This window comes from Haliotis rubra, unplaced genomic scaffold, assembly GCF_003918875.1.
Source record: "Haliotis rubra isolate DU_JTF1 unplaced genomic scaffold, ASM391887v1 Scf343, whole genome shotgun sequence".
In the NCBI taxonomy this organism is placed as follows: Eukaryota; Metazoa; Mollusca; class Gastropoda; order Lepetellida; family Haliotidae; genus Haliotis; species Haliotis rubra.
In genome coordinates, this window is record NW_025767017.1 from 613,263 (window position 1) to 636,741 (window position 23,479).

Below are 23,479 nucleotides of genomic sequence, written 5' to 3' on the forward strand. Positions count from 1 at the left end.
CACTATAGGATTCAATTCAAGCTTCTGTGCCTCACTTTCCGCTGTCTGTCTGGATCTGCCCCTTCGTATCTGGCCCAGTCCCTCACACAGCACCGCCCATGTCGCTCTCTCCGTTCACAGGATAAACGTTTCCTCGTTATCCCCACTGTTAGGACTACTACGTATGGTGAAAGGTCCTTTTCGTATGCAGCCTCTACAGCCTGGAATCAACTACCTCAATATCTACGTGATTGTACAGAACTTTCTAATTTTAAATCTTTACTAAAGACGCACTTTTTCAGATTAGCTTATGAGTGTACACTATAATTCATTGCATTGTTTCCATGTATCTCTCTAATCTTTAATTCTCTGCTATAGTCTGTTTGTATGTACATCTATGTCTTGCGCTTTGAGCATGTTGTACATGGAGAACAGCGCATTACAAGCATGCTATTATTCAGTGATTATTGCATACTAGTGAGAATATTCAGGTATTATTGCACAATAGTGAGAGTATTCAGTGGTTATTGCACAATAGTGAGAACATTCAGTGGTTATTGCACAATAGTGAGAGTATTCAGTGATTATTACATACCAGTGAGAATATGTAGTAATTATTGCACAATAGTGAGACTATTAAGTGGTTATTGCACAATAGTGAGAGTATTCAGTGGTTATTGCACAATAGTGAGAGTATTCAGTGGTTATTGCATACTAGTGAGAATATGTAGTAATTATTGCACAATAGTGAGACTATTAAGTGGTTATTGCACAATAGTGAGAGTATTCAATGATCATTGCACAATAGTGAGAGTATTCAGTGGTTATTGCACAATAGTGAGAGTATTCAGTGATTATTGAACAATAGGGAGAGTATTCAGTGATTATTGCACAATAGGGAGAGTATTCAGTGGTTTTTGCACAATAGTGAGAGTATTCAGTGATTATTGCATACTAGTGAGAATATTTAGTAGTTATTGCACAGTAGTGACACTATTCAGTGGTTATTGCACAATAGTGAGACTATTCAGTGGTTATTGCACAGTAGTGAGACTATTCAGTGGTTATTGCACAATAGTGAGACTATTCAGTGATTATTGCACAATAGTGAGAGTATTCAGTGGTTATTGCACAATAGTGAGTGTATTCAGTGATTATTGCACAATAGGGAGAGTATTCAGTGTTTTTTGCACAATAGTGAGAGTATTCGGTGATTAATGCACATTAGAGAGAGTATTCAGTGATTATTGCACAAAAGTGAGAGTATTCAGTGATTATTGCACACAAGTGAGAGTATTCAGTGGTTATTGCATACTAGTGAGAGTATTCAGTGATTATTGCACTCTAGGGAGAGTATTCAGTGATTATTGCACAGTGATTATTGCACAATAGTGAGAGTATTCAGTGGTTATTGCATACTAGTGAGAGTATTCAGTGATTATTGCACTATAGGGAGAGTATTCAGTGATTATTGCACAATAGTGAGATTATTCATCGATTATTGCACAATGGTGAAGAGTATTCATTCAGTGATTCATTGCACAATAGTGAGACTATTCAGTGATTATTGCACAATAGTGAGAGTATTCAGTGATTATTGCATACCAGATTATTGCATATTCAGTGAATATTGCATACTAGTGAGAGTATTGAGTGATTATTGCACAATAGTGAGACTATTCAGTGATTATTGCACACAAGTGAGAGTATTCAGTGGTTATTGCATACTAGTGAGAGTATTCAGTGATTATTGCACTATAGGGAGAGTATTCAGTGATTATTGCAAAATAGTGAGAGTATTCAGTGATTATTGCAGAATAGTGAGAGTATTCAGTGATTATTGCACACAAGTGAGAGTATTCAGTGGTTATTGCATACTAGTGAGAGTATTCAGTGATTATTGCACTATAGGGAGAGTATTCAGTGATTATTGCAGAATAGTGAGAGTATTCAGTGATTATTGCACTATAGAGAGAGTATTCAGTGATTATTGCACAATAGTGAGACTATTCAGTGGTTATTGCACATAAGTGAGAGTATTCAGTGATTATTGCATACTAGTGAGAATATTCAGTAATTATTGCACCATAGTGAGAGTATTCAGTGGTTATTGCACAATAGTGAGAGTATTCAGTTGTTATTGCACAATGGTGAGAGTATTCAGTGGTTATTGCACAATAGTGAGAGTATTCAGTGAGTATTGCACAATAGTGAGAGTATTCAGTGATTATTGCATACTAGTGAGAATATTTAGCAATTATTGCACAATAGTGAGACTATTCCGTGGTTATTGCACAATATTGAGAGTATTCAGTGATTATTGCATACTAGTGAGAATATTTAGTAATTATTGCACCATAGTGAGACTATTCAGTGGTTATGGCACACTGGTGGGAATATTTAGTAATTATTGTACAATAGTAGGTGGGTGGGTGAGTTTTATACTGTTTTTAGCCATATTCGAGAAATATCACGGGGACAGTACATAGTAATTATTGCTCTATAGTAGGAGTATTCTTGAATTACTACACAACAGCGAGAGTACTTGGTAATTATTGCACTATATATAGGGAGAGTATTCATGAATTATTGCACAAGAACGAGAGTTCTTGGTAATTATTGCACTATATATAGTGAGAGCATTCATGAATTATTGCACTACTGCGAGCATACGCAGTAGTTACGTGACTAAACACATAGATAATATACTTAACCGCAAGTGTAAACTGCCATAGACCGTTAACCACTGAAGTGATAGTAGCGCGAGGCAAACGTATAACGGGTCATTTTTGCCTTGTAAATCTGGTCAAGTGGAGCCATAAACTTATATTCAAAGTTAATCTGCGGAAAGTGAGCACTTTAAAGGAACTATAAATCATAACAGAAATTTCGCTTTACCCCAAAATGTATTAGACCTCCCACGCGAAAACCGTTACATTGTCTACACATTTAAAGATGTAAGCCAAAGAGTATTTACACATTCCAGAAATTATATGTTTAGCTCTTATCGAAAATCTAGTCCTATTAAACACCATCAGCTTCTGGATTTGTTTTAGGGTAGGAGGTACCTGTACGACAGGTAGTATCCACCCTATGCAAACATTGTGTGTCAATATTATGTTAGAATGAGCCGTGGGAACGGATCGCCCATAATACTTTGTTTGCTACACAATTTGTTCACGTGTAGGTGTTCACCCCCGCCGCCCCTTGATTCTTCATGTACTTAATTACAGGCCGCCATCCTCCCTCCCACCTCTTCCCCCCTCCCCCCTTCCTTCTCCAGGATAGAAGGCTTTTTTCAATGTATTTAACGTGACTCGCCTTAATCTGACCTCCCCTCGCTCCTCGGCCGTGGGTTAAACGTGAAAGTTTGTCTTACATGTACAGCGTTAATATGACATAGACAAATGGTACCCGTAAAGACAAACGAATAGCAAATGGAAAACATTACTACCCAAGAGTCAGATACGGAACTTTCCCCCGAGACAATTAGTTTGAATGATTTGATGACAAACCACAAAAGTTTATATACTCTTTGGAAAAATGTTGGGGATCATGAAAAATATTTGTTATGACAGGTCGTGAGAAGAAAGATCAACTTTGAAAAATTACTTCCTGAGATAAAATGTTTTTCTGTACGTCCCATGACACTGACACGTGGACCATTCACGTGACCCATTCACGTGGACATTACACGTGGACTGTACACGTGGGTAGGGTCATTCTTGACTTTCACTCTTAATGGTCTCCGAATCCCTCTGGACCTTATATATTGTTGAGATTGGGTATTGGGCATGTGTATTTGGAATGCTTCAAACTAGTTGAATTCGGCGACAGCTAGATAGATATCTTCAACGTGTCTAAGTTTGCAATTTTCAGAATTTAGGCAGCTTCCGGATCCTGCAGACCGAAAATTTTAATGATCGGGTCCGCACGGGGAACTCCATACCAACAACACGACACACAACGTCAATGCCAGACACTAACCAGTCTCGACTATCCACTAACAGAAAACAAAATTAGAAAGCGGTCAAAGTAAACTCACGTCCAAAAGAAACTCGACTAAATAAAAATATGAAAGACAGATACTTTCACCTTAACGTTACCAAGCCAAATCCAATCCATAAACTCCCAGAATACGAATCCGCATTATGACTACAGTGTTTACACGAGTGTTTTGAAAAAGTGATTTTTTTTGCAAAAACAAAACCAACGTGATTTGCGTTTAAAAAAATTGCAGTTCACATGTAAGAGATGCAGTTTTAAGTGAGTGAGTGAGTGAGTTATTATTTAACGTCACAATGGCAATATTTCAGCCATATCGTGACGAGAACATTTGGTATTGAAATGAAATATATGTATATTATATAAAACCTGCCGACGAAGGACAGTAAAACAACTAGAATATCACAGATATGTATGTAAAACTAGTAATTAAATCTAAAACGTTTTAACTATAGGGGGAAAACAGTACAGTATAAAAATGGGCTATAAATCGCCAATAACTAAAAGAAGATCACCATACCAGGGACCATCGGGACTTACATTACTTTTGCTACCTGCATGGACCCTAGTTAGATTTACACCATCCCTTCAGCCATTGGCGACAGAAGAGAAATCTAGCCATAAATTAAAAGCACACATATTCTACGATTAAAAACGTGGCAAGCCTAAATTTACTCTAAATGTGTTGGGACTTACGTACCCTCTCAGGAGGACAATAATTTTACAATACTTCAACCTCCTTTGAGGGTACAGCCACTAACAATTGAAGTTGATAATCTAAACTACCAATTATAAAACCTGATCTATTTACAAAACATATATCAAAATTCATTTAACAAATCTATCTCTTTTAAAAAATCAATGATTAAATGATAATTAACATTACTAAAAAGGTCCTGTACTGTTTTGACATTAAAATATCCATCCCTTATGATGGAGAATTCAACACATTCAGGCAGCACATGCTTGACCGTGGTTCTCTCATCACAAGGGATACAAAACGGAGGATCCTCACCTTTCAATAGGTACTCATGAGTATATCTTGTGTGGCCAATACGACATCGTCGTATGATGACCTCTTCAAATCTGGACTGACAACCCAAGTAGGTGTAACCGATAGTTGGTTTTATTGCATGTAATTTATTGATAGCTACTTGGGCGTCCTACTTCTTTTGCATCAGATCACGGATGTAAGTTCTAATGCTAGCTTTGTAATCAGAGTATGGGATAAGAAGTGGCAGCAAAATCGACCATTGTATTCCCAGAAATGCCAACGTGGCTGGGTAACCAACAGAGGACGATGTCGTATTGGCCAGTTGCAAGGTCATTATATAATTCTATAATTTCTATTAAAAGTGGATGTTTACAAGAAATATTTTTAATCGCCTGAAGGCAAGAAAGAGAGTCAGAAAATATTATATATTGTTTATATTTAGGGTGTCTATTTATATATTTAAGAGCTGTTAGTATTGCGTTTGCTTCTGCTGTGAAAATTGAACTGTCATTGGGTAATCTGGAAGATATTGTTTTGGGCCCAATGACAGTGGCACAAGCAACAGCGCCACCATCCTTGTACCCATCTGTAAATAAGGATTTATATGTATTATATTTACTTTTTAATTGATTATATTCTTGTTTATATATTTAGTCATGAGTTTCTGATTTTTTTGCAGTAGTAAGTAAAACCACAAAAGAAATACCCAGCTTAACACAATAACAGCGTGAGAGGGCCTTGGAATGCTGCAAATTGGGGCATCACGGACCAATGTTGTAAGAATATTTAACTGCTCCCGTAATGTAGTAGAAAAATTGGTCCTGCAATTCAGAATAACAGAACAGGCAAGAACAGGCAGTCTTAGGGTGACCACGCCCCCTGGAGATCGCTACCGTGCATCTGCGTAGCATATTCTTGCCCGTGACGTCATCGCCGTTGAATGCGTTAGGTCGTGTGGTCAGCAGACAGACAGTAGCAAGGCGACTAATGGCAGCCGGTATCAGAGCCTACATACCCTACAGACGCCCGCTGTTGACCAATGAACATCGTCGTCGAAGACTATGATGGGCGAAAATAGTGAGACATTGGCAACGTCATAATAGGGCAGCGCGACCTCTTCACCGACGAGAGCGGGTTCTGCAGCTTCCATTCTGATGGCAGACAACGTGTTTATCGTCAAAGAGGAGAACGTACTGCACGTTGTTGCGTACAAGAGGTCGTACCATTTTGGGGATATGAGTGCCATGCTGTGGGTAAGGCGTTTGTGATGACGAGACCTGGACGCCATTGGTCATCATTGATAGTAACTTGAATGTCGTACGCTACAGAGATGTGGTCCTACGCACTGTCGTGCTTCCATTCCTTCGTCAACAGCCACAGTGTATCGTGCTCCAACACGACAATGCCAGGCCTCATATCTTATCTTAAAGGATATTTATATAGCGCACATATCCAGGCAACTAAAGCTGGTATTTTTTCCCTCGATCATCGGATGTCAATCTCATCATATTATCAATCTCAACTCCCTGGGGAGTATACAACTCTTGCAGTCACAAGGCGCTCCGAGTTATTGTGGCTTTCTCATCCTAACGTGGTACCCATTCACAGCTGGGTGGACTGGGACACATAGTCACAGTACTTTGTCCAAGTTCACTGCACGTTGCTGTACCCGCAAATAGGTGTTTGCACGTGTTCATGTGGCCACCATCTGGTCATCTACCAACGGATAAGTGCCCAGGGTTGTGTTCTGTACACTAGGGGTACACTGCTACCGTCGTGCAAAACGTGCTTAACGTCAACAACGTCCAGCTCACTCTCCAGACCTTAATCCCATAGAGCACCCATGGGATACCATTGACAGACAACTTCGACGACGACAACCTCCCAACAACCGGGATGAACTCATTGCAACCGTCTATGAAGAATGACTACGCATTCCACGTCACGTCATCAGGCGACTGACGAACTCAGGCGAAGGAATGTGTTTGCCTGCATTCAAGCCAATGGAGGTCACACACGCTGCTAGTGTGACACATAAAACCACGTATGGTCATGTTGTACCGACTTGACCATTTGGACATGCATTGAAAACTGTTTTGTGTACCCACATGGACATCACCAGCCATATTAAATTCATTTGTATTGTTATGACTGTTTGCACACGGTTTTAGCACATATTGATGTTTATCATACCGGTTATATTGATCATTTATGCTTTCTTGTTTTTCGCTACCGAGCTTCATATCGGTTGCCAAGTTTCTTTTGGGCGTTATTTTATATGAACGAAAATTTGCGCGTGCAAATACATTGTAGCTCTTTCAGCATTTACAAACAGGATGTGTGCGTGCACCATATCACGAAGTGCGTTCACATGAATGGATCAACAGAAGTTATACTTAAACCCATGGCCTTGATCCAGTATGCACTATCTTGTACATGGTTAAACAAAAAATGTACATATTTTGAAACCAGGGTCAAACATAAATTGTGTGAGGCATTATTACCAGGGACATCTGGTTATAGCATTGTACTAGACGGTTCATATCACATTACATTTCACATCTTTTTAATCAGTTTTTCTAAGTATTTCAACTATACATATACAACATACTATATGCAGTCAATAAAGATAAAGATGACAACATACAATATGTATTTAATAAAGAACAAAATGACAACAGAGAATATACATTTAATACAGATCACGATGACGACACTCTGAAGTTTAATGTAATAATGTGTTTAAATGTGCATTTAATCTGGACAGATATCTCAAAATGGGTGTGTGTTTAGGAGATAGTGAGTTATATAGGTTATGTATATTGCGACACGTGTAAAAGTTGTTTGAAAACATGAAGTCGTTGTTCGAGAAGATCTTCAGACCTGAAAAGATTGTACAACTCGTTTCTGACAGCAGACAGACAGATTATTTATTTCAGTCTCACCTCAACATTACATAGTATATAGGTACATATATATTAAGATGATACATAGTATAAACTGATGATCCACCCTGTCCAGAGTTATGAGAGGCTACATACTAGATTTAAATGAAACTAAGAACATATTATTACTTTAAAAGAAGTGTATCCTTATTAGCATAAAATACATGAAAATACATTTTATAAAACATAATGATTACAAAGCACAAAAAATATTATCACAAGTTAAACATGATATAAAATGGAAGTGCGAAGGTCTTGGCCGCTGTGAAAATCACATCAGGTGATGAGAGCATAAAACCAGCAGATGAATTGCATATCATCATCATCATCATCATATTGTATAAACACTTCCCTGAGTAACCCTCTCCATTGGCCGGTTTCAGTGAGCAAAATACTGTTTGATGTGCAAAATTGTAAAAAAACATCTTTGACGGAAGTAAAAGGATCATTTTAATTCTTGTTATAACATTCACGTGTTGGTTGTATGAAACTTTCGGACTTAACAAAACAGGTTCTCGCCACTTTTGAATGAATTGATCACAAATAATTCGTCCCATGACGTTGAGCAAATAGATATTAATTTGATACACTGTCGGCGGATGATGTTCATCACAAACAGGGGAGACCTCTTACCAATGACACTGCGGTAAGCATTTAGTTCCGTGTCCAAGACAAACTTCTTTATGTTTCCTTCGTCGACGAGTTGTCCAATTTGATTTTACAGAAGGACTCAAATGTCTTGGCCGACAGTCACAGCATCCCACAACTGCTGACCGCTTTAGGTCAAAGATTTAACTAAATTGGATTCGAAATCGTTTGGTTGCTTTCTGAATTCTGATGTCACTTCATCAGGATGTTGCAAGCGTGATTTCGCAAGTTGGTCTCTTGTTTCATTTCCCTGCGCCCAACATGAGTTTGAATCCACACAACTTCACACATAATATACTTTGAGTTCAAAATTGTAACCAAAATTTTATATTTCATAACATACATATACGATATACCAGGTTTCATTGCCTTAACAGCTGTGATGGAGTCAATAAATATAACTGCCTCATGACCATATTCATTTGCCCACCTTAAGGCCTGAAGAATAGCAGCAAATACTTAGAACACACTTGAGATGTAAAAATCTGGCATCCGATATGCCCCAGCAGTTCGAACCTTTGAGGCACCAGCAAATATGTCTATGAAGTTGACATAATATTCATTTATAAAATCCTAAGATACAGCTTTTATAACATTTGGATTAATTCATTTGTTTATGGTTGAACTGAGATTATAACAAAGGCCTTGTTTCAGAAGCATCCAAGGAGCAGTGTTTGATGGTGAAGGGAATCAACTGGTTTTGCAGAAAAGTCTTGACCAGTGCGAACTTGAATAGTCCTTTCAGAGGGAAACGAACGAATCCATCAGAACATGTCACCTCCCCCCGGCGTTCGTTAGTTGGAAAAGAGGTCCTTGTCTCAAGATCATATCAAACCCTTTTGTCAAGATCGAGGAAGACGTAGAACATACTTTCGATTTCATAAGGCTTTTGTGTTTTAGTCTGGAACGATGATCAGTACATGAACGTCCTATTTTCCTGTTTCCTTGAGAGAAGCCTGTTCTTCTCAATTAATTTGATTTGTGATTTGACTAATCTTTCCTTAACCCTATGTCGCGGGTTCAGGCCTTTGTCTTGCCAAGCAGACAAAATAACGGACGGAGATCCTCGTTGGTGTAAAACATCTCGTTTATTGCCCGTGCATTATACAACATTAGTACTGACTGACTGAATTTGGTTTTACGCCGCTTTCAGCAATATTCCAGCAGCATCAAGGCGGACAACATTAGTAAGATGTTGTGTCAGCCATGCATGTGTGATGGCTGACGGATGACAATTGAATGTGAATCAATCCGACATATTAATTATTCAATTGATAATTACATAGCACAGTGGCATACGTTATAATTATGATAACAATTGAATAATGGCGATTGTTTACATGCCGTCACATACAACAGGTGATGCATCATATTATTGCTAAATATATGCACAGTTGGTGTGGATAATAAAAGGTTTATAAAATAGATCATAATTTGTAATTATACTTTCACACACTGTCTTACGTGCTTGTGCTTAAGTTAGTAAGTGATACTAAAGTTTACTTTATGCGCGGTCGGTAACAATATGTTTACTCACTTGAGGTACTTAGCTGATAATAATTATATATTTAGCACTATGAAATAGAGAAAATTATATAGAGAGGGTGCTCACCTGTGAATTAGTAAGATGTTGTGTCAGCCATGCAAGTGTGATGGCTGACGGATGACAACTGAATGTGAATTCAAATTGTCATACGTCACAGGTGTAGAAGCCTGGATTTTGGTGGTGAGCCAAATACGGGTAGCACGTACAACTCTCTTTTTAAGACAGTGGAGAAACAGCCTTCTGATGGAATGATAGAGAAAGGCTGTCGGCATTCCAGTGCAAAAGAGTCATGAAGACAAGAGTTATATCCTTTATTCATTTTCAACACTCTGAATATTTAATAATATCTTTTACGGCATCAAGCATAAGATGAGATAAATGGATCCATTTGATCCTCTACTGGTCTCATTGAAGCAGCCAGCTATGAACTGGAAAAATAAGGTCATACATGTCTAAGGGTTTGTTTGTTTGTTGTTTAACGCCACACTCAGTAATATTCCAGCTATATGGCGGCGATGTGTATATAATTGAGTCTGGACAATCCATTGATCAACAGCATAAGCATCAATCTACGCAATTGGGATACGAGGACATCAGTCAACCAAGTCAGCAAGCCTGGCCACCTGTTACCGTTAGTCGCCTCTTACGACAAGTATGGGTTACTGAAGACCAATTCTAAACTGGATCTTCACGGGTAATTGTCTACGGGGAAGTATACGACGCAGCAGCAGCTGTTTGTAACAGGGGAATTGTCTGTTTTTGTTCTATATTTGACCCATGCAACTGGCAAGTACAATAAGAAATAGGTGGAACATTTGGTGGTTTGGGTACATGTGCAAATCTCTACTGAAGCATTGGGTGGATGAAGAGGTGAGGTGAGGTGAATTTGGGTTTTACGTCGTGCTTGAGAATGTTTCGCTCATATGACGACGTGCATGCGTGTGTATGTGTATGTGCGGCTGCTTGTACTAGCCCAGACTGAAGCTGGTTTTATAGTGCTAGCCCACTGAGATACCCTGCCGCAGTGAAGCATGAATACCCCTCAGACACATTATACTGACTCCGAGCCGACCAGTCCTTATTGTACCCATTAATGCCGAGCGCCAGACAGGGACCAACAAGTACTAAATTTTAACATCTTTTGGTATGACGCGGTCGGGGATCGAACCCGCGACCTTCCACTCTCCGGGCGGACGCTCTAACCACTACACCACGGAGGCGGTCTGGGTGGATGAGGAAGCAATACTACTGCGATTAGGTAGCGGGAGGGTCCCGGAACAGCCACTGTAGTCTTGTATCTTTCACAGCCTTGGTACGCAGCACTGTGTTTTTCTCCCCAATTTCGACAGTTGTACACAACAACAGCATAAGCGGATCCAGAGGGGGCCCTGAACAGCCTTACAATCATTCACCCTATGGCCCCACATCACCTTGTACATACTGGAATTTTAGTCTTGCGCCGCGAAGACACGGCAAACTGTTGACAACTTAAACATCTAATTGCTGGTGGTACGTATAGATACGGACGGAAAATGACTGAAAATACATCTTCACGAAGACGAAATGTCAAACGTCAACAAACGTCAAAACGTCTTTACCTCTTTATAAGCTTTTAGCGTGGATGACTTTCTGACCTGTAAGTTGATTATCATTTTCAGTGATGACATCAACATCATATTATAATCAACGTTATATATCCGACTTTGCTTTGACTCAAGTTCTCATGGGGACACAACCACAGACACGGATGTCACAAATCGTGGATAAGCTTAGAGACACCTTCATTTGACGCAATGCATCATAAAATCATCTTTTTCATGGTTTTTAATGAAATCGACTTCTAACATCGCGAGCCAAGGGAACTGAACTTATGTTTCTTAGTCTCAATCAAGAGTCAACAGACGAAAGGGTCAATTGGGTATTCCACCCCTGGTTTGAAATTTTCTTGAGTACTTCCAATTTCAGTAGGGTATTAGTATTTTCATTACCCAAACCTTCTGGATATTTTGACATTTTTTATTACCGCCAAGATCACTGATAGCGTAACTGAGTGTTCTATTGCGCCACTGATTAAATTTCACTGTACATATTTTAACTAACGTAAGAAATCGGTCGCTGATTCCAGCGTTTTGTATTTTCGATCTTAGTCCAACCAGCCAGACAGTAGTACATGGTTTCGTAAAATCATAATAAGTTGTGCATCAGGGTGCACGGATGGGCGATTATTGCAGTACATGTATTACATCTGAGATGGTACAACATTGTACGGGGAGGCTATTGATGGAACACTGAAGGAAGACCTGAATATATGAAGGTAGCATGGAGAGGAATTAGAATGTTTTGTTTGTTATCCATTATTACAAAGAAAAGATTTGTTTGTGCGTCTGTTGTTTAACGCGGCACTTTGCAGTATGCTGTCAATAATCGAGTCTGCCAAACAAAATGATAGATAGTGAAAACATTGAAATAAACAATGCAAAATGCTGACGTTAACAGAATGAAATCATTGTGTAAATGACATGTCAATAATCATGGCTAAATGTTTACATTTATACTTGGGTAAAGTTTGATAAACTTGTAAAGATTTGGTTGCAAAAGGAAAAGCAATGTGGAATGCCCACATAGTCTTTGTTAATGGGTGTATCTACCATGGCTCTGAACGACTTCATTGCAAACCTCATTTATCTCATCTTTATGCGAAATAATTAATTGGCAGGCAGTTCCATTCTTCTACCTCTACTTTACGGTCTTCCAGTGGATTCATACACATATTCAGTTGAGTTCAGGTCTGGGCTCTGACTCCGCCATTCCAGAGATTCGATTTGCTGCTGTTGTTTTAAGTACTGAATGATATGAGGTCGATATGGACGTGCATTGTCTTCTTCAACGAGGTGGCCCACATTTAGATTTGAGTGAAGGAGGGAATTGAAGCGTTTTCATTTATTTCTCTGCCATATTTTGAATGACGTATATTACCGCATTCTGGTCATACGTGAAATCTGCCCACACCATGACGGATTTACCACCACCAGGGACAGGGAGGACGTCGGACACGTAGACCCGTCAGCAAAGTAGAAGTTGTTCCTGGTCTCGTATGACCAAATGACAATGACGCCATGTCCATTCCAAACGACGTAGCTCATGCTCATCTGTCAGCCGTGGACATACTAGCGGACATTCGGCCTTTAACCAGCGGAAAGTAGACGTTTATTTACTTGATCACGTGAAACGTTGCCTCCTGTGAGTTGCTGCTATCTCTGGCGAAACAAAAGGTATCCGTGTCATTTTTCTTAAGACATGTCTATCTCATATCAATAAGTGTCCATTTCTTTGCTTCTGACGGATGTTTTGTGGCCATTTTTGCTGCTAAGATGTGTGACTGCATTTTGTTGTAAATAATGGTTAGAATGCACATGATATAGCCACCCTTGACGTGACAAAAGCATTTGCACGTGAGTTTCATGATATAAGACCCACACCTTCGTGACTGCCAGTCTTTCCGTCATTCATCTTTCAGAAAGTCAAATGTGTATTAGTTCTTATCCGTCATTTTTTGCCATAAGTGCGTTTGCATACTTGCCATTCAAAAGAAGTTGGAAGTGCGTGGGTTACATCTTCTTTGTTGTGTTTTGGTTGTGTTTGTGTTGTTCTATTGTCATTTGTTAGATTTCTGTATGTGGTATTTGCATTTTGTTGTAATTTTGTTTGTTGTTGGGTTTGCTGTTGTTTTGTTGTTGGATTTCATTAATGGGGTGGTGGTGGTATGTGTGGGGTGTGGGGCTAAGATGTGGGACTGCATTTTGTTGTAACATAATGGTGTTTTGTTGTTATGGGTTTGCTGTTGTTTTGTTGTTGGAGTTCATTAATGGGGTGGTGGTGGTATGTGTGTGTGGGGAGGGGGTTGGTTTTCAGGAAAACAGGTCTGGTGGGACAATGTTGCACTCATCCATTTTATGTATTTTAATTCTGTGCAGCAGATCACACTTTAATATGATATTATCATTCTTCCAAAAAGCTGTAAAAAATCTTGTATTTTATGCATGTGCAGCAGACACTTAATATCTCAATTAAGAATTTTTGTTTGTTGTTTAATGCCGTACTCAGCAATTTCTGATTTCATACGTTGGAGAAAGGTTTTCAATGCGATCGTCTGAAGTGGAGGACATTAAAGATTTGCACGGTCGTTTCATAACGTTTGAAGTATTGTTTGAAAATGCAAAGTGAAAAGGGACCTTTTGATCGTAAAGTCTACGATGAAGAAATAACCAACTGAACGACATTTCAAAGGAATCGTACTATTGGTATGATACATTATGCCAGTTATCGCAAATTCACCCTGGCATGTAAATTGATAAGAACCCATTAACTGTCGTTAAATGGCTCTACTGTGACCGACTGGTTTACAGGAGTTGTTGAGCATGTATTATAATTTGTTTCTATATAAAATCATATAAACGTATATATATTTCAATAAAGCTTTCAAAAATGTTTTCATAGTGCTCATAGGTTTCATTGTTCAGTTGCATTTTCTGTTCGTAGTTACCTTGATACTTATATTTGAAGCTTGTATGCTTGAGTTCTGATGCATCACAATGTATGTCACTGACATAACAGGGACATGCCCTCGAACAAAACAGCATCGGTGGAGTTATTTCAACTTCTTTTGGAACTGATGGTCCAATCGTCTACTGATATCAATTATGTTAAATGTCCTGGCTACCAATAAACCGCCTTACTCTGAACAGTGTGTAAGCAGTGTGTGAACCACATTCCTTGTGATGCACGACTTAATACTGAAGGATTATTCATACAGCGGACATAAAAGCAACTCCCTCATTTATAGTGATGTCAGTGCAGGGAATATTGGATGATATTACCGATATGAGGAAAACAGTCTCGTTGAGTCGTGCGCTCATGAACCAATGTTGGCAGGCCGCTGTGCAATTTAGGCTCTCATTCATTTTTGGGTATTTTTTCTGTACGGCGGGTGACACTTCAGAAAGAGAATGTTTGTATTCTTACAGCTTAAACAAACACAGCTAGCATGTTGTCAGTGAATTACATACCTTGTGCTCCCCCATCGTGACATTAAAAGAGTATTTATAAAACAGACATAAACGCAACTCATTTAAACGATAGTGACATCAGTGAAATGGGGCCAGGGTACAAAAGATATGTCACCCTGCTCCGTGTAGTAGGTGAGCTTCTCTCTCATGTTAACAAGTATACGGTGTGGTGAATTCTTTGAGTGGTATCTACTACTTCAATTGTGGTTGAAACACCTTCTGAATCATCGTGCATTTGTAACACTGGTATAGTAATACTCGCTTTTGAAATGACTCGCTTACATTCAAAGTACACTTTCGTTAGGTTATCCATTGTTCTCGGTGCCCTGGTTTGGTAGCTCATAATCTCTTGTCGCAGCTCTTCTGACATTCTTGCTAATGCAGAAGGCTGCAGTATTAGGGAGTTAGGGTTCTTGGCTGGTTCGACTAGGCAGCGCTTCCTTGGATAAGTCCCATTCGCCGTCTAGATTATCTCTGGGCTATGTGCAGAGGGGGCAGGAGTACCTGAACTGATGATGAGCCAAACATGATGATGTGCTGATGACTACCCAACCTCCCTCTGCTGCATGTTATTTAAATCTGTAAAACTTAATGATAACAGTGATTAATTTCTTCAAGGGCATAGTATCGCTCTCTGGCAAAGGTAAAATACAGTCAGTGTACATATATAAAGACTGTCCTGAAAGTTAAGCGCTGAGCAAAAGAGTTAATGAATTTTGAGGAGAGACTTGAAGACGGTTTTAGATTTAATGTTTCTTAGTTCACAAGGTACGGAGGTCCATGACTGGGAACTGCAAACTGACAAGGCACGACCAGACATCACAGAAGTAGACAGAGGCTGGTTCAGTAGAACTCTGCAGGAGGATCGAAGTGCACGCTATTGAAAATACAGGGAGATGAAGTTCTTAAGGTATGAAGGATAGTTATCATATTGTGGCAGTCATGGGCGATACTACAGATCCAGAAGATGAAAGGACGTAGGAGTGGTGTGTTCGAGGATTCCATGAGATTATCTGGCTGAAGAGTTCTTGATTCGCTGTAACTTGGCAATGGCTGTATTAAGAAGATTTACCTTCAGAGCATTGCAATAATCAGCCTTAAAGACACAAGGCACTGAATCAACAGTTTAGCTGTATCCAGGAGACGGCGAACTTTACTGATGTGTTATAAATGCTTACGGCGCAAGGTGCAAACAATCAGCTAACGATCAGGAAGCGTCCATTTATTGTGTCTAGGATGTTTGGGAATACCTTTTGAGAACAATCTATTTTGTTCCCGAGTTTTATTCTACCAAGTATTCCCTGAGTATCATCAAAGTATCTATTCAGTGGGTATTTTCTATGAAACAAACTATTTTTGTTTTCGCTACCACCAACAAATCAATATGTGAGTACAAAGTAATTATTAAAACACATCTTGCATCTGAATTCCAATGTGACTGTCTAAAGTGCGCTTTCTCTTCAACTTTCAATGCAGCTTTCCTTTTATGTCGAACGATATACCAGTAGCCCCAGCCTCTGGCATTTACATTACACAACGTCTGATGTACCGATGAATAACGTTTTTCTATGAAGATTTCAAAGAGCGTCATACGACTCTTGTTCAAAAGTGTTTTGTCAAATTTACAACATTCAAGGCCTCATTAAAGCTTTTACTAAGACTTTTTTAGTGTGTGATGAATATGCGGAGTACATTTCCAGATACGACTAAATTGATAAAGATCACAAACGTTATGTCCGATTCAATGCCTCTTCTTGACTTAAATCATATATTTGTTTTCTTGGCCTCTCTTGCTGGTGCTTGTGGCGAGTACCATCACTGAAGCAGTATACAGTAGATGGCCATAAGTGAGTCATCATTAGTGAAATTTCCATAGACTTACATGTTAATTAACTGTTGCAAGCATAATTGTCATAAATTGTGTAGAAGTCATTTTATTTTGATATTTTGCAAATATCTTGGGAATCATCTTCAGCTACGTGTACATATTTTTCTTTCATCTTTCCGTTGATCAGTTATGACACCTGATTAAGCACCATAAGTACAACTTAATTTTAATCTATCCCATAGACAGCCATGTTAAACATGATTTGTATACCTAATATATACTCTCCCAAAAACGAAACGCATATGGGAATTTCAACTGTATTGTTATGTTTATTTTGAAACATCTTGTAGGCTTTATGAGTCAATGAAATATAGCGAAATTGCACACTGGGAATGCAGACTTATCCGTCTTTGGCACCAACTCGAGGAAAGTCAGTTTGAGTGTCACATGGAGACGTGTGTGGTGGCGCTGAAGTCAATAACTCGTGTGACCACCGTGGGCATCCAGAACTGCACGGCATCGCCTCGGCATCGAACGAATAAGTCTCAGAATCTCGTGTTGCCCAATCGCAGCCCACTCTGCCTGTAGTGCCTGTGCGAGTTGCTGAAGTGTCTGGGGCTGAGGGTTACGGCGTCGCACCCGTCTGTCCAGGGCATCCCACAGATGTTCGATCGGGTTTAAGTCCGGTGATCTTGAGGGCCAGGGGAGCACATTGATGTTGTGGTTCTGGAGGAAGTCTCTAGTGTGACGTTCTGTGTGGGGCCTGGCATTGTCCTGTTGAAACAACTCCCTCTGGCGATCAATGATTGGAAGGAGGTGTGGGCGTAGGATTTCGTCACAGTACCGTTGAGCTGTCAGGTTGCCCTGGATCATCACCAAATCACCTCTCCTACGGCAGGTGATCGCTCCCCACATCAAAACACTGCCCGGGCCGAATCTGTCCACCTGGGGAACGCAAGCGTCGGCGAAACGTTCACGTCGACGTCTGTACACCCGCATTCTTCCATCGCGTCGTTCCAATAGAAATCGTGATTCATCACTGAACCAGATTCTACGCCAATTCGGTAGGTTCCAGGCCTGAACGTTGGTGCACCATTGAACTCGATGTCGACGATGTTGTTGTCGAAGCACAGGGCCAAAATAAGGTCTTCTGGCACGTAAACCAGCCTCTCTCAACCTGTTCCTGACGGTCTGCGCAGAACGTCTCCTCAATCCGGGTATTTGTCGAGCGGTACTGGTCGCCGTAGCTGTTCGATGACGCAGGTGATGTACCCGGATGTAGCGATCCTGCGCCGCAGTGGTCGCTCGAGGTCGCCACTACGAGGGGCATCTGCTACCGAATTCTGCCGGCGATATCTCCCAGAGCCGTGAAATGGTGCTTTGGTGAACATTCATGCGTCGGGCAACTGCACGTTGAGACTGGCCAGCTTCAAGCAAACCAATGGCGATATGACGGTTGGCTTCACTTAGACGTGGCATTTTGCGTTCGTCAACAATATTCCAAATACAGTGAATAATCGACAGACAGCGATCAACCTTTTATACCCATCATTGAGACTATCTGATCCCCCAACTTTCACGTGCATTGTATGTGAATTGTGTATTCTGTGACACTACACGCCGAAATTGAAAATCATGCTGTTAAATACGGGTATTTTACGGATGGTGCGTTTTGTTGTGATGTTTCAAAACATAAACACCATAGGACTCATAACCTTTTGTAAAATGAATCACGTTTTAATTCATTGCTACATGAAATTGCTATTTTCATGATGCGTTTCTTTTTTGGGAGAGTATATATTGTTTAAATAGTTGCAGTTTTCTTAATGATCATCGGAAAATTCCATGGAAATTATGTGTGCAGCTGAGATGATTTCCCAGCTGGTAGATAAGTATTAAAGCAATTCGACCGAAACTAAATTTATGAACATTATTCTTGCAAGAGTTACCTAACATGCAAGTCTATGGGAATTTCAGAAATGATGACTCACTTATGGACAACTGCTGTAGTCACAGTTTGCTAGTGATTCCTAAATACACGCTCATGACAGAGGGACATTTGTACAATCGACAATGATTTTGGCAAAGAATTTTTATCTCTGTTTTGTGTGGAATAATATCTTGACAGGATAATTGAACTGGTTCTTATTATGGAAATATTTTGCTAATGGCGTGTAACGTACAACACTATAACCTTCTTTGAAAGAAAGGCTTCTCTACTTAGATATGCTTCTGTGCTTGGCATTCAAAGTTTTTTAAATGTGTTTCATGCCGTATTTCTAAAAATGGTTTACTAATCATTGGAACGGATTGTAATGTAGGGAAGCAAATCAGCGAATCCACTATAACTGCATCATGCAAAATACATGCCAGTGAATACATAATATATGCGCACGTGGGTGTTTTCCCATCATAAAACATCCATAAAATAGCATTGCAGCGCGCAGGCGCAGTGGGGTGTGGGTTAAACTTTGGTTTAGGCAACTCGAACGCCTGATTACTTAGGACAAATGTGCCTTTGAAATTTTTTATATTATTAAGATTTTTTGGTTAAATTTATGGATTAATCTTTAACGACGCGTTTCATGAATCTGACCGTTGCGTAAAGAATAAAAGGGACATAATCCAGTGTAATTTAAAATTGATGCTCTGTAATAACATAATTTTCGAAACCGCACAAAGATAACAGCTCTGTGTGTTTGAAAATGCACGTGGCGTCGTTTTTTCACTGTACTCACTTTGTCTGTAACCAACGAGATGTTTTGCACGCTACCTTGAACACTTTCAGTTAAATCACGCCATGGCAGCATAAGCTGATTCTCAATGGCTCGTCATCTAGGCATTAAGCGCTTTGTTGACCCCAATGAACACGAGCGAACACGGATACCAGGTGAATCTGAGGTTTTTTACAAAGCGTTTATGTGTTTCTTCCTTAACGCTGCTATCCCCGATATTCCGCCTCTGTGACGGCAGCTGTAAATTCTAACGCCAGGCTGACTGGAAATGGGTATAGCCCATGTCGTCGGGGTATTATGACATGCGATGTATCAACTAAGTCATCCAGTCTTATGACACGCTGTGTATCAACAAAGTCATCCAGTCTGATGACACCCAGTGTATCAAATACGTCATCCAGTCTGATGACACGCAGCGTATCAACTTAGTCATCCAGTCTGATGACACCCAGTGTATAAAATACGTCATCCAGTCTGATGACACCCAGTGTATCAACTAGGTCATCAAGTCTGATGACACCCAGTGTATTAAATACGTCATCCAGTCTGATGACACCCAGTGTATCAACTACGTCATCCAGTCTGATGACACCCAGTGTATCAACTAAGTCATCCAGTCTGATGACACCCAGTGTATCAACTAAGTCATCCAGTCTGATGACACCCAGTGTATCAACTAAGTCATCCAGTCTGATGACACCCAGTGTATCAACTAGGTCATCAAGTCTGATGACACCCAGTGTATCAACTAAGTCATCCAGTCTGATGGCACCCAGTGTATCAACTAAGTCATCCAGTCTGATGACACCCAGTGTATCAACTAGGTCATCCAGTCTGATGACCCCCAGTGTATCAACTAAGTCATCCAGACTGATGACACCCAGTGTATCAACTAAGTCATCCAGTCTGATGGCACCCAGTGTATCAACTAAGTCATCCAGTCTGATGACACCCAGTGTATCAACTAGGTCATCAAGTCTGATGACACGCTGTGTATCAACTAAGTCATCCAGTCTGATGACACCCAGTGTATCAACTAAGTCATCCAGTCTGATGACACCCAGTGTATCAACTAAGTCATCCAGTCTGATGACACCCAGTGTATCAACCAAGTCATCCAGTCTGATGACACCCAGTGTATCAACTAAGTCATCCAGTCTGATGACACCCAGTGTATCAACTAAGTCATCCAGTCTGATGACACCCAGTGTATCAACCAAGTCATCCAGTCTGATGGCACCAAGTGTATCAACTAAGTCATCCAGTCTGATGACACCCAGTGTATCAACTAGGTCATCAAGTCTGATGACACGCTGTGTATCAACTAAGTCATCCAGTCTGATGTCACCCAGTGTATCAACTAAGTCTTCCAGTCTGATGACACCCAGTGTATCAACTAAGTCATCCAGTCTGATGGCACCCAGTGTATCAACTAAGTCATCCAGTCTGATGACATCCAGTGTATCAACTAGGTCATCAAGTCTGATGACACGCTGTGTATCAACTAAGTCATCCAGACTGATGACACCCAGTGTATCAACTAAGTCATCCAGTCTGATGACCCCCAGTGTATCAAATAAGTCATCCAGTCTGATGACACCCAGTGTATCAAATAAGTCATCCAGTCTGATGACACCCAGTGTATCAACTAAGTCATCCAGTCTGATGACACCCAGTGTATCAACTAAGTCATCCAGTCTGATGACACGCAAAAAAGTCACCCAGTATCATGACAGGCAAACGGTCACAAAGTTTGATGATAGGCACTCAACTAACTCACCCAGTGTGAGGATAGGCACTCAACTAACTCACCCAGTCTGATGATAGGCACTCAGCTAAGTCATCCAGTTTGAGGATAGGCACTCAACTAAGTCACACAGTGTGAGGATAGGCACTCAACTAACACACAGTCTGATGATAAGCACTCAACTAAATCACACAGTCTGATGATAGGCAATCAACTAAGTCACACAGTCTGATAGGCACTCAACTAAGTCACACAGCCTGATAGGCACTCAACTAAGTCACACAGTCTGATGATAGGCAGTCAACTAAGTCACACAGTCTGATGATAGGCAATCAACTAAGTTACACAGTCTGATAGCACTCAACTAAGTCACACAGGCTGATAGGCACTCAACTAAGTCACACAGTCTGATAGGCACTCAACTTAGTCACACAGTATGATGATAGGCACTCAACTAAGTCACGCAGTCTGATAGGCACACAACTAAGTCACACAGTCTGATAGGCACACAACTAAGTCACACAGTCTGATAGGCACACAACTAAGTCACACAGTCTGATAGACACTCAACTAAGTCACACAGTATGATGATAGGCACTCAACTAAGTCACACAGTCTGATGATAGGCACTCAATTAACACACAATTAACTAAGTCATCCAGTCTGAAGACACGCAAATACTTTATCCATCAGGTGTGTACACCTGGCGCTGGAAGAATTGATTGCCACTGACAACAGGCATGCTACAAGCTTGACATAAGGACGAGTACTTGATACCGTGGGCTGGTCGTTGAATGAATGCTCTTACTGAAGAGTGGAACAACCTTCATTTGTAGACAGCCAGACACTTACTGGAAGCATAAGACGAAAGTGCCAGGCTGTGATCGAATCAGGTGCAGAACATACCGTCCTTTTTTTTAATGCATTTGTTTTCATGATTTGTCGTTTCCGCTGTGCTCTGTCGCTCTTAATTTGACAGGTCATCTGGCTGATTATGGGTCACATGTTTGTATGGATTATATGGCACATGTCAATGGATTTCTGTCTATTAAAAGATCTCCTCGAAGTATTATCTTTTGATTTCAACATATCCCCACAACGTGACTGATCACCTTTTAAAATGTTGATCCTCAGCACACTCTGAGTAATATATGAGCAGAAGAATCGCTGAACTTGTTCTCACCGGCCGGGATTCAAAAGCAGCATATGGTTTTCAGTCAAAATTGTAGTAAAAGTGCTATTGTTGCACTGAATGTCCACCAACTGCCTAGTTTGTCTCCGTCGAAATGCAAGGTACGACTTGTTTTCAATATAAAAACATTTCAATATAAAAATGATCCTTCACATGTTTACCCGGATGTTATATCTAGTTATTCTCTTGGATCGACGGAATAATTTCTTATATTACTCTTACACACTGCAGATCTCATTCTTTATTTTCCTATTCTCAGATAATATATCAATGTAAACAAAAATTATATTTTGATATTTTTGTTGCATCAGTCCTCATGGCAACATAAATGATGCTAAAAGCATCGTAACTATTATTGCCGTTGAATTCATCCTGACATAAGTATGCACACTCTAAAATATTGACTACCTTTTTACGTAATATAAATATACAGCATGCCAACAAAACCGTTCGTGGTCTTGTTGTTCTCAAAAGGGAACGCCTTCCTTGTCAATGTATCCAGACGTAATATGACTCCAACTGCTTTCAATGGCCAATTTGTCATAATAAACGTTAATGACAGCTAAATTCCAGCCATTCGCTGCACAGTACAAGAACGTGAAGTGAATATTAAATGTTGAGGTGATATGTAACTATAACCTCGTAAATAAGGACCGATTTCAGAAACCCATGATCGTCATAAGAGGTGGCAAAAGGGATGGGGAGATGGGGCCTCTTGGTGGTATGTCATTATCTCCCGGTATTTTCTCCAATTATTTTCAAATTTAGAAATAATAACTACCCACCAACATTCC

At 40.1% G+C, this 23,479-nt stretch overlaps 1 protein-coding gene across 1 annotated transcript; it reads right to left on the reverse strand.

Annotated features, from left to right (window-relative positions):
* Positions 1-20,171: 20,171 nt before the first annotated feature.
* LOC124284715 lies at positions 20,172-22,235 on the reverse strand. The gene is made up of 2 exons (XM_046720820.1): positions 22,195-22,235; positions 20,172-21,444 (listed from the first exon to the last, which is right to left on the reverse strand). The coding sequence occupies exons 1-2, from the start codon at positions 22,233-22,235 to the stop codon at positions 20,172-20,174; spliced, it is 1,314 nt and encodes a 437-aa protein (XP_046576776.1).
* Between the last annotated feature and the right edge of the window lie 1,244 nt (positions 22,236-23,479).